The sequence below is a fragment of the Semicossyphus pulcher genome, unplaced genomic scaffold, assembly GCF_022749685.1.
Source record: "Semicossyphus pulcher isolate SPU_LCO1_2020_fin unplaced genomic scaffold, fSemPul1.0.p SCAF_14, whole genome shotgun sequence".
Classification (NCBI taxonomy): domain Eukaryota; kingdom Metazoa; phylum Chordata; class Actinopteri; order Labriformes; family Labridae; genus Semicossyphus; species Semicossyphus pulcher.
Window position 1 is genome coordinate 6,133,359 of NW_027211648.1, and position 16,073 is coordinate 6,149,431.

At 42.2% G+C, this 16,073-nt stretch overlaps 1 protein-coding gene across 1 annotated transcript in view; it reads left to right on the forward strand.

The window, feature by feature from the left end:
* Positions 1–16,073, forward strand: part of LOC138591157 (transcription factor IIIB 90 kDa subunit-like) — a 127,757-nt gene that overhangs the window by 759 nt on the left and 110,925 nt on the right. Inside the window, exons 2-4 of the mRNA XM_069661678.1 lie at positions 949–1,134; positions 5,255–5,335; positions 13,123–13,296. Of these exons, the coding sequence (XP_069517779.1) occupies positions 949–1,134; positions 5,255–5,335; positions 13,123–13,296 (441 nt within the window). The remainder of the gene's footprint in view (positions 1–948; positions 1,135–5,254; positions 5,336–13,122; positions 13,297–16,073) is intronic.

Below are 16,073 nucleotides of genomic sequence, written 5' to 3' on the forward strand. Positions count from 1 at the left end.
GCTACAGTTTGACTTCACTGGACTGAAGGTATGTACACCGTCACCACAGACCGTCATTATATTTATCTTTAACTACCTGTGGCTGCTTCTTTTATTGAATAGTTATTACGTTGTGCATATGTTTGGGAAGGGGTTTGTTCAAGTCAGTTTCTCTGGCTAGAAGCACACCGTTAGCTATCCGTCTGTCAGTCAACATGTGAGAGGTTCACGCGCTCCTGCGATTCAACTAACGGCTCAATGGAAACATATATTAATTAAACCTCCGAGCAGGAGAAACAAGTGTGACAATTTATGGCTTTAATTTTGCAACTTCAGCCTGAAAAGGAATCGCCATTTAGTTAGGAAATGAGAAAACGCTGAGCTAGCTACCTGGTGCTGAGCAATGCCACGTAGCTAGCCGGCTAATGGGAGCAGACAGCCGGTGAAGTTGTGCACACTCACTGCTGGATGGTCAGGATGGACCTGCAGACTGCGTTGGAAGAATGCAATGATACTACACTGAAGTACTTATACCAGTTAAAATACTCTGTAATAGGTAAAACGCTACTTTAAACATGTTCTTTCAGAAAAGAATTGAAGTTTAATCAGGTAAATAGGTAAGTATTAAAAATAAAAGGACTCTATACAAAGAAATGTTATACAAGAATATACTATGTCATTAAATCATTATCACTTAAGTATTAGTGAAAAGAAGGATTTCATATATCATACATATCCTGACAGTGTTATGTTGTTGCTGGTCCAGGTGAGCTAGTTTTAACTACTTAATAAACCCCAGGGGTCATGAGGTGATTAATGGGGGAGTGAAGAAGAAACATTTTGATGTGAAATTGATTGATCAGTTATTAGAATATATAACAGGGCCCCGTAAGTACCTACTCAACCTTCTTTTTACTGCAGAGGTTTACATTTCTTTCCTTCGTTTTTTTTTCCCCATCAGGCTTTGAGGCTTGACCATGAGGGTGTGTAAGAACTGCGGCGGCTCGGACATCGATGTGGACCAGGCTCGCGGCGATGCCGTCTGTATGGGCTGCGGCTCCGTCCTGGAGGACAACATCATCGTGTCTGAGGTGGAGTTCGTGGAGACGGGAGGCGGAGGGTCGTCAGCTGTCGGACAGTTTGTCTCCTCAGAAGGTGAGAACGCCAAAATGATTCACCTGTAAAAGGAAAATTGTTCCTGCTGCCCCCGGGGACGACTGAGGAGAAGAGTCTAGTTAGCGACTTGGGGCCCTGTTGTGATGGGAGCACCAGGTGCCTTTTATTGGCAGAGCGTAGTGGGCAGGAGGCAGTGTAGACTTGGATGAGGCCGTTCAGGTAGGCAGGAGCCGCTTTTGTTGCTGTTTTGTAAGCGAGCAGCAGGGTTTTGAATTTGATGCGAGCGGCGACTGGGAGCCAGTGGAGGGATATGATCAGTGGAGGGATATGAACAATGGAGTGACGTGCCGTTGTGGGTTGATTGAAGACCAGTCGTGCTGCTGCGTTCTGGATCATCTGCAGAGGTTTGAATGTGCATGCAGGAAGGCCTGCCAGGAGGGAGCCTGTACCAGCAGTTGTGTGAAAGGTAGGGTCTGATCTTCCTGATGCTGTACAGGGCAAATCGACATGAGCAAGCAATCAAGGCCAAATTAACCTTAAAGGTTAGCTGGTTGTCAAGCTCAGGTCTCGGACACCGGTGAACATTCAGGGCGGTAAGCGATAAATGACTTCCGTCAAGACTTCCTTTTCCGCGTGCTGCATTGTTACAGAAAGAGAAACCATTTTTCCTGTGGTTTACTTTAATTAACGGGTCTTACCTTTGCAGAAATTGATGATGCAGATTTGCAAGAAGTAAAAATTCAAGCTTTGTCAGGTCTGTCCTCAAGAGGAGAAGAAAACTTTTAAAATGCTCGTTTGTTGAACGGAGGTCGGATCGATCTGGTGCATTTGAGGAAGTCGGGAAATCTGAACCCTGAGCGTTTGTGTTGACACAGCATCCAGGGAATTCATCTCAGGTGAAATTTTAGATCTAGAACAGGTTGTTAGCTGTTAGCATGCAGATGTCTGTTCATAGAGATTAATAAGAAGCTAAATCGTCGTCAGATGGCGCTGATGGGAGCCGGGATGGCAATATGGCGGATTACGTTCCTCCTGCTTTTTGCTCTCCTCAAGCACTGTTTTTTTCTGCATACGCCACAGCCTGCTGATACGTGATTGGTCAATATTACTCGGACTACAAGCGTAGTGCAAACAGAACACTTGCCTTCCTGGAAATCCACGTCCCTGCTCACAGATTCTTCATTTCTATGTAGAATCTGTAAATAGAGATTAGGTAGGGTCTGATCTTCCTGGTGCTGTACAGGGCAAATTGACATGAGCGAGCAACCGAGGCCAAATGATCCTTAAAGGTTAGCTGGTTGTCAATTATGCTCATTTTACGAAGGTTACAGAGTTAACTGTTGCTATGGACGCGGTTCTAACTGTCAATGTAACGGACTATTTTAAAAAGGAAGAAATATAATCATTTTTAAATCAATAAAATTATTTACAAATCAATATGTTGTGTCAAATTATTGATTTCTTAAGGAAATATCAGTGTAATAAGCAGGATAGTGGACAGTGAGCAGGTTTTCTTTTTTTGATCGTTCAAGGAAAACCGTAGAAATAAATGCCAGTTTGCTCTTTAACTATTTTGTAACACAGGCGTCTAACTTCCTGTGAACTGTTTTTCATACCTATGTTTTATTTTAAGGGAATCTCAGGACATGTCATTAATTAATTGTCCTCTGTATATTTTTGTCTGTTATTGTGTTTAACAGTTTCTGTTTATTTGTTTAAACGGCAAAAAAACATCAAAACCATTCATGGTACTTTTTTTCCAGTAGGTCTAGTTTTATTGATGTTGCTGTTCTTTACGAAATAACTAAATTCAATAAAACATGATTCGGTAGCTCACAGTGAGGTTGTACATGTCAGATGCTTGGTGTTATATTATTGTGGCTCTAATATCAAGCTGCTCTGTGAGTTACAGTGTGTGTGTTTGTCCACAGCTGCTTATCGGCGTGTAACATTTACACCCAGCTTATCTTTGACCTTCAGCCTGCAGGATATTTCACACCGCCTTTTACTTTACTTTTACTTGTTGTAGTTTTCCTGCTGTCCACTAGAGGGTGCTGTCAGGTTACACCCCAGTACTTCCTACTTTTCTTTCGCAGGGTACATGTAGTTTAGTAGTTTAGTTATTAGATACACAATGCATATGCATACACAGATACTGTTAATTCATTGATTAGTTGATTGTTCCACCTTTAAGTGTAAGAAAGATTTTATTTAAGGCTTCTACGATTTTAAATTCTTATATTTTGGACTGTTGGTCCGTCACAATGTTTGGGATTCCACCATATTACTATTATTAAGTGTGGCTTTGATTCACTGGCAATGCATGTTGATGAATTTGGGGGGGCGGAGCTTCTGAAGGAGCACCGAAGGTAGAGGTGTGTCTGTTGAGTATTTTGTTAGTATTCTGTTGTTCTGTAAAACGTTCCTAGTGGAAAAATGCATTGACCAGAGCCAAAAGTGACTTCTATAAAATGCTGGCTTTAGCCACCAAACTGTCACAAAACTAAATATCCAGCTTTGTATCATGAAAGACGAAGAAAAACTGGGAAAAGATTTAAACATCTGGAGCCACCAGGGGTCCGTTTCAGAAAGCGTGTTTAGTGAAAACCCCGGGTTTGTTAACCCTGAAATGAGAGTCAGAAATGAGTTTCAGAAAGAGAGGTAACTTTAACTCTTGAGTCGATTACTATGGTTACTGTGTCTGTAAACCTAACCTGGTCGGGAGCAGGTTTTCTTCAGGAAACTCAGAGTTTCGCTCCGTCCTCCTCATTCATTCAGCCCGTCTCACGCGTGTGTTTGAGCGGTTACCGAATTAAAAGAAGAAACGTTGCGTCTCTGTGCTGCTCTGACCCCTTTGCAAAAGTCTGTTATAATTATGATAAAAAAATCAAAAGACAAATCTGTGTCAAAGTCATCATTTTTAGATTTTCCACCACCACTGCCGAGAGCACTCAAATAAGACGCCCTAAGTTTTTATTATTTTTTTTTAAACTAACACAATTCAGTTTAATCAACATAAATAATAATGCATGTGAAGTCAGCATCATGTTGGGGATAAAGCTAATGCACATTAAAAAAAAGTGATTGAAGTGAGGTTCAGCCATGAGCCCGTTCTGCCTGAGCCGCACCTTTGAATGATGTTCTGGTGTTTTATTTTTAACTGCTTCCATGTACGTTTTTCTCCCGCTGGATTGCTCCTAAATTAATATACATTTTAGCTTCCGGTCGTGATTAAGTATTAAATAAATAGACCAGTTCAAACTTACCTGTTTACTCGAGCAGCAGTTTCTTCCCACGCCGCTTCTCTCTCTTTTGCAGCTGCACCCGTGTTACTTTATGTTTCTAAAAACATGCTCGTATTCGCTGAACGTCCGCATGAGGATTTCGAGCTCCGCTGGTGTGACGCAGGAGGACCTCTTTTTGTGTACCGTTGCCATGGTGAATCGTTGTATCGGGGCTCCATTAATGCTGGCTTTTTACAGTCAGCGTGCACGCACTTAACTCCGGCTGAACCTACTCAGAGTTGATTGAACTAACTCCGATCAGCAGTTCTGAAACCAAAAAGCCAGCGAATTTTAACTCGGAGTAAGTCAAACCACAGTCCGGGGTTAGACTGAGGGTTTGTTGAACCTCCTTTCTGATACAGACCCCAGGTGTTTGGATATCAAAGCTGTTGCCTATCATTGTTGTTTTGATCAACAGTTCTAGACCATTAAAACTGTTTATCTGATTTTAAAGGACTTATGTATGTTTAATATATTATACAGTGTGAAATAACATTTTAATATAAAGCATGAAAACAGCATGTATGCTAAATGAATAGGACACACATCTGTCACAACAGAGTTAATGGAAACTGTTAACAGGTGGTTAGCATGTTGGTTTAAAAGATTCACCCCTCATTTTTAATATTTGTGCAGGTTGCAAGAGTGGGCTATAAAGACCCCCAGAATATGTGCTGTTTCATGTTGAAATGCTCTTTTTTTTCTTGTAACAAAAATGAGAGGAATCTACATTTGTTTTCTGTTTTGGTTTGTTTTTAATGTTCATGTTAGGGATGCAAAATTTTCAGAGTGATATGAAATACATAGATAATGTAATAATGCAGAGTTTTTGTACTTCCCTCACTGATATGAGCCTGTCTGGTCTTTGTCCTCAGGTGGAGGTCCAAACCCGTCTTTTGGAGACGGACACTTCACAGGTGTGGGGAGGGAGTCCAGAGCTCAGACGCTGCAGAGAGGTGAGTGACCAGCAGAGGGCGACACATACCTGCTTTAACATTTACATTAGCCTCTGATGCAAACTGAAGCTGCTTTTTTCTCCTACACACTCACAGAAGTTGTAGTTTTTTATCATAACTTGTGAGTCCAGCTGTGACTGCTCCATGTGTTGTTGCTTTCAACTTTGTTGGCTTTCTGTCAGGAAATGTGGACGTTCTGTCGGTTTGTTCTCATAAGATAGAAGATGTTGATGTTTTTTAGCGTCAGGGTCATTATTAGTTAAATGTATTCCTTCAGAAAACGTTAGTGAAGTGGCTGCCACTTATGAAAACATCTCGATTGTGTTATTCTTAATCAGCACATTTGCAGCCTTGGTTCTGGTGCATGTGTAAACATCACTTATTCTGCTTTGCATGTAAATGTTCTCTCATGAAAGCAGCTGTGTTGCAACACTTTGGTATTTTTAACCTCCTGACCCAACGGCCAAGTAATTAAAGGCTTTTAGCAATTTCAGAGCGATTTACCTTGAGTCTCTTTATCCCACTTGTTGAAAGAAGAACCCTCATACTGTGAATGCACCTTTTTAAATCACAGCAGCAGCTTTATCTGCTCACATACATTTCAGATAAACTGTAATATCATGCTTATTCAGTGTTTCTGGGCTAGACATCTGTTTTATTAGGTGAATATTGACGTTGCAGCCAAACTACTCACTTGTTGGGTTTTTGGTCGAGCTTTTCCATATGTATTCTACATGATACCTCATGATGAACAATAACAGTGTTGCTTGCTGGCTTTCAAACTAAGCTGCAAAATGTTTTGTTCTTTAGGCAGCAGTGTCGTCCTTTGATGTTGTAAGTTGCCCACAAAAACTACAGGCTATATTAGCTTGAATTTCTAGTAGGGATGCAAGATATTATCGGCACGTTATCGGCCAATATTGGCTTAAAAATGAACTATCGGATATCGGCCAACACGCCGATATCCGCCGATATAATTAACCGATATAATAATGGGCTGCTGCATACTTGATTAAATGCCCGACCTCAGCGCAATGTCCCCGGCAAGAAGAAGACCTGACGTCATGTGTGTCTACCTGCAGCATGAGAGAGTTAGAAGCCAAAATGTCCGTGGTGTGGAAGTCTTTCAAAGTGTCCGAAATAGAAAGCAAAGCTGCTGTTTGCAATGACTGCTCAGCTTCGGTGATGCGAGGAGGAGCCAAGGCAAAGTCTTTCAACACTACAAACTTGATGAACCATCTCAAGACCCGTCACCCAGACCGTTGTAACAAATGTGATAAGAGTATCACCATTATACTGTACGCTAATTCCAATACAGAAGAGAGTTGATGATCTCTGCAATTAGGTGTGCGGGGAAAAAATATCAGTATCGGTAATCGGCTAAATGAGTTGTAAAATATCGGCATATCAGATATTGGCGAAAAATCCAATATCGTGCATCCCTAATTTCTAGTCTTTTTTTTCTATTGCAAACTAGCTATAAAAAATGCTACACACAGCAAAATCGACCCTCCCAGATTAAGAGTGTAGAGGATGTTATGCATTCAGATTTACAGGGTTTTGGCTCACTGCGATATTCAGCTGTAGTTATTTGAGGCCCCAAGTGCAAGGGACATTTGGGACATTACAGTCAGTTGAGCATGCACTGAGGAATTTATTGCTTACTCCATTTATAATCAACACTGATAGGACATCCTTATTATAGAGCATTAATGTGTGATTCTATCAAGTGTTTGTGAAAGTATCATGTTGTGAACTGTAAAGATCAAATATAAATCAAATGATGTGAAGGTCATGTAGAGGAGGGGGAGTAGATCTTCCTCCAGTTTGGCAGCTGGACAGTAAGTCTAACAGAATAAATCAACCTGAAACTATTAAGTGACAAAGAGATGTCTGCTTTTGTCCAAGAGAGTTGTTTCTTTTTGATTTTTCTTGTGTCTGTGATAAGTCAGCGTCCCTGTCTGTATATCTGTCAGACTTTAAATTGAACCGTTCATCATCCTTCTGGGGCGCCTGAAGGGACGCGAAGGGCCTGTTGGGCGTCCCCAGACCTCCCGCTGACGCAGGAGCTTTAGCTCAATAACTCTTGTTTAGAAATACGTCAACAACTTGCAGAAAGAGACAAAAACAACTGCTCTGCCGAGGGTTGGCGGGCTGCCGGGCAGAGAGCCAGAGTTCGGATCCGAAGCTGAGCAGCTGGTTACCGCAGCGAGGGCCGTCTGCTCGGCTGATGATGTTTCAGCGACGGAGCCGCAGAGTCACAGAGCTGTCAGGCTGCAGCAGACGCTGAGTAATGGGACTGTGTGTGTTAGACAGTGTGGATAGGGGATTAGTTGAGTCACAGTGTGTGTTTATTTGTGTGTGTGTGAGAAGATAGGGCGATGAATATGGGGGAATGCTTCTGTTATAATCTGACTGCAAGCATGAGGAAATTGTTGTCATTATCTGGGACACCACTTTTATTTGGGAAAATACAGTATTTATTTTTTTCTTGAACAAACATGTTTTTAGTCAGTTTCAGAGGTTCCCCTTTGGAGAGAGCACCTTGTTAGCTTAGCATAAAGATTTCCCAGAATTTAAACTATTCTTTTAAGTGTGTGCACCAACTCTGTGAGTGTGTGTGTGTGTGTGTGTGTGTGTGTGTGTGTTAACTGCTGTGTCAGTGGGAAAAGCCTTGTAATGCTGTGTGTGTGTCTATGGGGAGATTTATGGCCTTCTGTGGCCCTGGGTGTCTGCAGGCGTCTCGGAGAGAAGAACACCTCTGCTTCATATAGTAGTTCTTCTATATATTTGTCCTCCAGAAAGTTTCCCTAGTGGCCGTCTGCACCTCCTGTCTCACCACCGACTGATTCATATCTGGGAGCACGAACCCCCCTTGCCTCCTCCTGCATTTGTGTATTTGTGTTGGCCAATAGTGTATCACCATTCCCCAATGTATTGGTCCACAGTGCGCTGCAGTGTAGGCGTGATGACTGGAATTTAAATGTAGCTTTAACAGCGGCTCCAGGCAAGATTAATGTGTGAAAACACACTTTATCTGAGCAGTCTGAATAACAAACTGGAGCTGCTGTAAAAACTCTGATTCCCATAAATCTGGATGTAGAGCTAGTTGAAGGAATATATTGATACCACAATATGAGGCAACATATCAACTGTGTTTGTAGTTACTTTAAATTTAACATGAATCAAAATACTCTCACACACACACACACAGACTTATCACCACTTCTGTAACTCTACTAAAGTCTCTGGGCCTCTTTTTGCTCTTAGTTTTGGTTCAGTAGCACATTTTCTTTATGCTTTAATATAATTAAGTGTTTTTGAAACAGTTTGTTCTGGGGATTCCCTAAGAGGAACTGCCCAATGGGGAGTTCCCCCAGAAACTACATATTTACTTTAAAGGCCTTTACAGAAACACTGGAGTGATTGAAGCCAGCCAGCGGTTGGTGAGGCAACAAGAACACAACCACTTACCAAAAACAAACAACGCAAATATCCTAAGAGAACCATTAACAACACAAGTACCAACAACAATCAACAACCCAAACAACCAACAACACAAATATCTAAAAACTAACGACAGAAACAACCAACAGCCAACAACGCCAACAACACAAGCAACCAACAGCCACCAACACAAGATACACACAGCCAATAACGGCAACAACACAAGCAAACGGCCAACAACACAAGACACACACGGTCAACAACACAAGCAACCAACAGCCACCAACACAAGATACACACAGCCAACAACACAAGACACACACAGCCAACAACAGCCAACAACACAAGCAAACAACAGCCAACAACACAAGATAGACACAGCCAACAACGCCAACAACACAAGCAAACAGCCAACAACACAAGACACACACGGCCAACAACGCCAACGACACAAGCAAACAACAGCCACCAACACAAGATACACACAGCCAACAACGCCAACAACACAAGCAACCAACAGCCACCAACACAAGATACACACAGCCAACAACGCCAACAACACAAGCAACCAACAGCCACCAACACAAGATACACACAGCCAACAACGCCAACAACACAAGCAACCAACAGCCACCAACACAAGATCCTAACAGCCAACAACGCCAACAACACAAGCAACCAACAGCCAACAATGCCAACAACACAAGCAACCAACAGCCACCAACACAAGATACACACAGCCAACAACGCCAACAACACAAGCAACCAACAGCCAACAACGCCAACAACACAAGCAACCAACAGCCACCAACACAAGATACACACAGCCAACAACGCCAACAACACAAGCAAACAACAGCCAACAACACAAGATACAAACAGCCAACCACAAATTACAACCAACACAAACAACCCTAACATAACAACACAAAACACTAACAGCACAAACCACCAAAACAATCAATAGCCAACAACCACTATCACTAGACAGCAAAACTTCCAACTCAAACAACCAACAGCAAATATCCAACAACAAGCTCACAATACACACACAAAGGTTTTTTTGGGGTGTCTCTCCTCATCCAAAACGAGGGTCTAAGGACAGAGGGAGTCTTATGTAGCACAAACTGTAAAGCCCCCAGAGGTACCTTTGTGATATTGGCTGATATAAATGAAACTTGAGACTTTGGTTTATACGCTTACTTTCAGACATACTTTATCTGTTTTCTAATCCAGGTTTATGTAAATGCTTGTATTAATGGCTCCCCAGATAGTTTCATCAAATCCTGCAGATGTTTAAATGCCACTCGGCTTCAGGGCGTCCCAGTTTTTGTTCGTGTAAATGTTATGAGGTGTTATTTCTTTATCTATTTAAAGGCTCTTATTAAGGATGTTTGGAGGTTTGAGCTGAAGAGTCAAGTAAAGGGCAGGGAAACTTTTTATTTTTTCAAACCAGAGGAGAAGAGGCCTAATTACAGCTGCAGCGCGGAGTGTCTGCCCTACTTACATCTGTGACAAACAGTTGCTGGAAATTAGGGAAGCAATTAACAGTCTTATCTTCACAGTAGCTGGTTCGAGCCAAGGCAACAGATATCAACTTTTGTATGTCATTCTTTTATTACTAAAACTGTGTAAATTGAAACTATGTTAAGTGGATTCTTTTGCATCTCGGTCTTTTGATTTGTTTTCTGGTGTCATTACTGAATATATTATTCATACTACATGTCTTCTGTGTTTAGTTCCATTTAAAGTAACACTGTTGTTTCCCCAAAAGGAAGCAGCTGAGTGTCAGAGCAATAAAATATCTTCATGTAATTATTATCTCAAAGGATAAAAATCAAATTAAAACAAAAGAAAAAAGTGATATTAAGCGCTTAAAAGTGATTACCCTCTTACTTTTCCTATAGCGCCACCATTAGGTCAAAATTTCAGGACGCCCAATACTTAAGTTGATGGCCAAAAGCTTCAAAACAAATGACATCCACCTGTCTCAACTTTTCTTTGTGTTTTGTGCTGATTAGCATGTGGTAGCAAGTTGACAAGGTAAATTCAGATGGTAGCTTATAACATGATCAGGTTAGCATTGTCACCATGTTAGCATTTAGCTCCAAGCCGTGCAAATAGCTGCCAGTGTCGCTGTCGACTTGTAAACCTTTAGTAAGCAATGTTTCATGATCAACAATATCGAAAGTAGTTGTTAAACCATTTATTATAAGTAGATCAAAAAGATATCCAACATATAAACAATTAGCCTTTGAGAAAACACTGTAGTCAATTTAGTGGATGTTGTTGAACCCTGTGATGCTCATCAACATTTGGAGTTGCCCAATTATTATGAAATTGTGGATTTTAGGTCAAGACCAGATCTGGTCATGTTTTTTTTTTGTTTTTTTTACATGATTTTTGTTTGCATTTTTGCCTTTTATTATACAGGAAAGCTGACGAGAGACAGGAAATGTGGGGAGTAGAGAGTGGGGGAAGACATGCACCAGATCGGCAGACCGGGTCAAACCTGCGATCAGTGCCTCGAGGACTGTAGCCTCCAGACATGGGGCGCCTGCTCTACAAATTGAGACAAACTAGCCCCCCGACGGTTATGTTTTAAGACGTATAAAATGCTCTGCTTAAAATAATAACTAAAAACAGATAAACTATGTTTGTAAAAATCCTCCCGAGGCATCTCCTTCTTCTCTCAAAATTCCTGACTATTGACCCACTATGTACAACCGCCCCCACCAACCGCCCCCACCGTCGGGAAAACAAAACATGTCTCTGCCATCGTTTAGCAACAACTTGTTGAAACTTAGCTAGCTTGAAATGTAGTAATTAGCAGTAGTAACGTTAACGTTAGAAGTCAGTTGTGAGTTTGCAAAATTACAGCTGGCTCGTGCATCGCTGAAGTGGTTGCCATAGGTTACACAAAATGATATGCATAGCGTCACCCCGTCCATAAACAGGATTGGCTCCTTAGGTTTGTGACGTCTCAAACCTGCCAATCTGAAAACGTGTTGTTCAGCCTGTCCTTGGTACACTGCAGTTTAAAAGCAGACAGGCCCAGCCATGGAGATGACTGCTCATGTTGTCCCTGATATGTCTCGTAGCACATGAAGAACACCACATGGAGATGTTTACAAGGTTAAACTGGATTTCACTGCAGGGGGTCTTTGTACACTTCTTGCTCATGTTGCCTCATGTGATGCAATCGAAAGCTTAATAACAAAACCGATACATCTGTTCAGGTAAATCCACGTCTCCCCACTGCTCATCTGTATCTGAGTGAATGCAGTTGCTGAATTTTCACTGAGGTCTGGTTCTCCTGGAGTAATGAGACACAGATCCAGACAAAAAAAAAACAGAACCAGACGTGGTTTTGGACGATGTTGTGTGTTGATTTACGTGTGTGTGCTTTTGTGTGTGTCATGCTGATGCGAAGAAATGTGCTGGTTTCAGATCTGAAAGTGTGTTAAACTGAACAACATGATTTCAGAGCCTCTCGCATTCCCAGACAAACACTTGTTTGTATTAAGAGATGTTGAGCTCATCTGAGGACATCCACACACGCTCACACACACACACACACACACACACACGGGCATCTCATTGACAGTAATTATAACCTATTTTGTCTTGAGAGTCCACCTGCTGTTCCACCTGAACTGGTTTGTGCAGTGAGTCTGTGTGTGTCTAAATATAGAGCGCACATGCTTCTGTGTTGTGCGTGTTATGACATCGTTATACTGGTTTGTGTGTGCTCATTTCCACACGTGTGTATAATGGAACCCTGGTGCTTGTCTGCAGGCGTGTATGTGCCCATGTGTTTGCGGAGCTTTGTTTGCATACGGTATTGTTTATGTGCTTATGTAATTACGTGCATGCCTCTGCGTGCGTGTGTGTGTGTGTGTGTGTGTGTATTTAAATCGGGATCAGAATAAACCACATGTCCATGACGTCGGATTATGTGATCATGACGCCTTAACTTCTTGTTCTGACTTGGCGTAGAAACAAGTGAGACTACAACTGAGCCCTAACCGTCATAACTGACATCTTGCAACTGTTTTGACAGATATAATGTTTGTAGTATGATTCACGATTAGTGGGAATGATGATTTTAGCAATATTCTTTGGGCTCTGCACTAAACTAAACATATTTTCTTACATCTGGAGAACAAGATTTGTAGGTCAGGTTATCTGTGCCGTGCTGAAGTGCCTCATTATTGTGCGGTTTTGTTACACATTTTACTTCTCTATTGCAGCTTCTGTGATTGGTCTTTTCTGAATTCAATACAATTTTCAGATGTTTCTGTGACCTGACACACTTTGGTGTCTGTGTGTCCCTACAGCAAAACAGAACATCAACACTCTGGGTCACCAGCTGCAGATGAACAAGCACTGTCTGGACACGGCTTTCAACTTCTACAAGATGGCGCTCATCAAACACCTGACCCGCGGCCGCAAGTCCGCCCACGTCGTCGCCGCCTGTCTCTACATGGTCTGCCGCACTGAGGGAACGCCACGTATCCTTAGATGACATTTATTCTCTTTTATTTCTGATGAAAATGTGTTATAATGTGCAAGAAAGTACATTGATCATGGATTTTAGGCCTTAAAGTTGTAATCTCGAAGATTTCAGTTTCGTTCTCTTTGGCGGCACCTATGGTGATAAACGGTAATTACAGGAGCACACTTCCCAGATATCCAGACAGTGTTGCATGTGTGACGTCCACGGTTGGCTCCGGTTGTAACTCTTGATTTTCCTGGCTGACGGTCGCTTTCCTTTTCAGACTGTTTGCTTCATCTGAGCGTCGAGTTTGTTTCTTATTCTTTGGATTTTCACTTATTTTTGAAGTTGTATCCGTAGTCATCCATCTTTTCTTTGTTTGTTCAGCCATAGTAGATTACTGTTTACTCGCAACACTTGCAGAGAGCGGAAAGCAGCCGCTTAGCTCCGCCTACTCTCTCTGACAGACCAACCACTGCTGGCTGATGGGAAACACGTCACTAACTGGGCGCTGCTTGTGATTTTTTTCTGCGTAAGTCGCCACAGACAGCCAGTCTGTAATACTGCAAATGCAAAGGCTTCCATCAGTGGGCCATAGGCTCAATCACCATTGTGTTACCTCATTCGGCGATAGATAGAGACTTAACAGACGTTTATTTACATGACAATCTTTCAGATTATCACTTTAATGTTTTACATCATGTGTTTGTTCAGAAATGCTGAATCTAGACGAGCTTTTCTTTTGCTCGCAGACTGGGTTATAGTCATATTGCTGCACAATCCACAAACAAAAGGACTGCTTTCATTCACCACATCGTTCCCTGTGGCAGTAAGTCCTATAAAATCGGTATTCATATTTGTCTGACAATATCAGTTGGCCTCTGGTAAGTCTTAGTTTAAGTTGTGGGAAAGTCTAAGTATGACCTCCTAAAATCAGAAACCTGATCAAAGAAAAACTTCCAAGTCAAAAGAGCTGCACTTTTTATTTAATTGTATGTCCAACAGCTGAGCTAACGCGCTGTGTTAGCTGAGACAAAGTTGCACATTAAATTTGACAACCTTCATCTGAAACTGATTGAGGATGGCACATCAAAGTCTGCAGGTTATGTTTGATGTGAGCCAGCGGAGGCCGGGCCGCCTGTCACTGTCTTTCTTAATGTTTCATAATCTGCTAACGGCAGCTTATTGAAGTCGAGAGTCATGTGTCATCGTCGGGATAATGGGACTTTTAGATTCATCCTTTTTTCATAAGCAGGGCGGCCGTTTACTCCTGACTCACATCGCCTCAGAGGATGATTCTGTTATGTAACCGCAGCGCAGGACGCCCGGGATAGGTTTACCAAATGAAAAAGGGGTGAGGAGGGTGTAATACCTTCCTGCTGCATTGTTTACCAGGCTTCAGTGTGTGTTTGTGCGTGTGTGTGTCAGTTCAGGCCTGTCTGTTTGTGCATGTTGGGAGGAGTGAAGCCGGGGTAAAAATAGCTCTGCTCACTTCCTCTTCCACAGCTGGGTGAGTCTGTAATGTTGTCGCAGGAGAGAATCAGGGACGAAGGGGAAACATCAGTCTAAGCTGGAGTTTTATTTAAGGAGGACCAACTGTACAGCAACATGGACTGTCTGCATTTAATGTCGCCCGTCATACTGCATCGTTACTTTCCTACCTTACTTCCACCTCTCTCTGCTCTTTGCTCCAAATATACCAACAGAATCTCTGCTTCTTCTTAGTCAAGTTGCATTCTTAAAAAGTATAAACATATTAATACATCAGTTTATTGCTCACGTCTGGGATCATAGAAACATCACGAAGAAGCCAACACTTTTGAACTCTTCTACCTCCGTCTGTTTCCTCTTAAAGAACAGCTTGCTCTTTCTATTCCGTACCAAAAACATATCCAGCCTCCAACGATACAAAAATGCTGAGTGGAGTCTGCTGTTCCTTTTAAACCCCTTGAACAGTAACATACACAGGGTTCCATCTATCCATCCATCCATCCATCCATCCGTCCATCCATCCCTTAGCTATACCACTTATCCTGCTCAGGGTCGAGGGGCTGGAGCCAATCTCAGCTGTCATTGGACGAGAGGAAGAGTACACCCTGGACTGATTGCCAGTCAATCACAAGGCTGACACACAGAGTCTGACAACCTTTCAAGCTCACACTCACACCTACAGGCAATTTAGAGTCACCGATGAACCTAACGAGCATGTCTTTGGACTGTGGGAGGAAGCCGGAGTACTCGGAGAGAACCCACGCATGCACAGGGAGAACAGATTCTACATAGACATGTAAAATCTGTAGGCAGGGACGTGGATTTTTAGTACGGGAAGTGTTCTGGTTTCAGTTTGTACTACGCTTGCCGTCCGAGTGATATTGACCAATCATGTATCAGGAGGCTGCGGCGTATGCAGGATAAACGTAATGACATCCCGGCTCCCATCAGCGTCATCTGACAACGATTTAACTTCTTTTTAATCTCTATAAACAGACATCTGCATGCTCACAGCTAACAATCTGTTCTAGATCTAAAATTCAACTTCATACAAATTCCCTTGACGCTGTGTCACGAAAGCCGTTCAGCGTTCAGATTTCCTGACTCTCTCGAATGCATCAGAAATGATCGATCCGACCTCGGTTCAACGAACGAGCATTTTAAAAGTAGTTTTCTTCTCCTCTTGAGGACAGACCTGACAAAGCTTCATTTTAACTTTTTACTAATCTGCATTAAGGCTGGGCGATATGGCCTATATCACTATATAGGATTTTTCATATGTCGATAACGATACATGTCGTG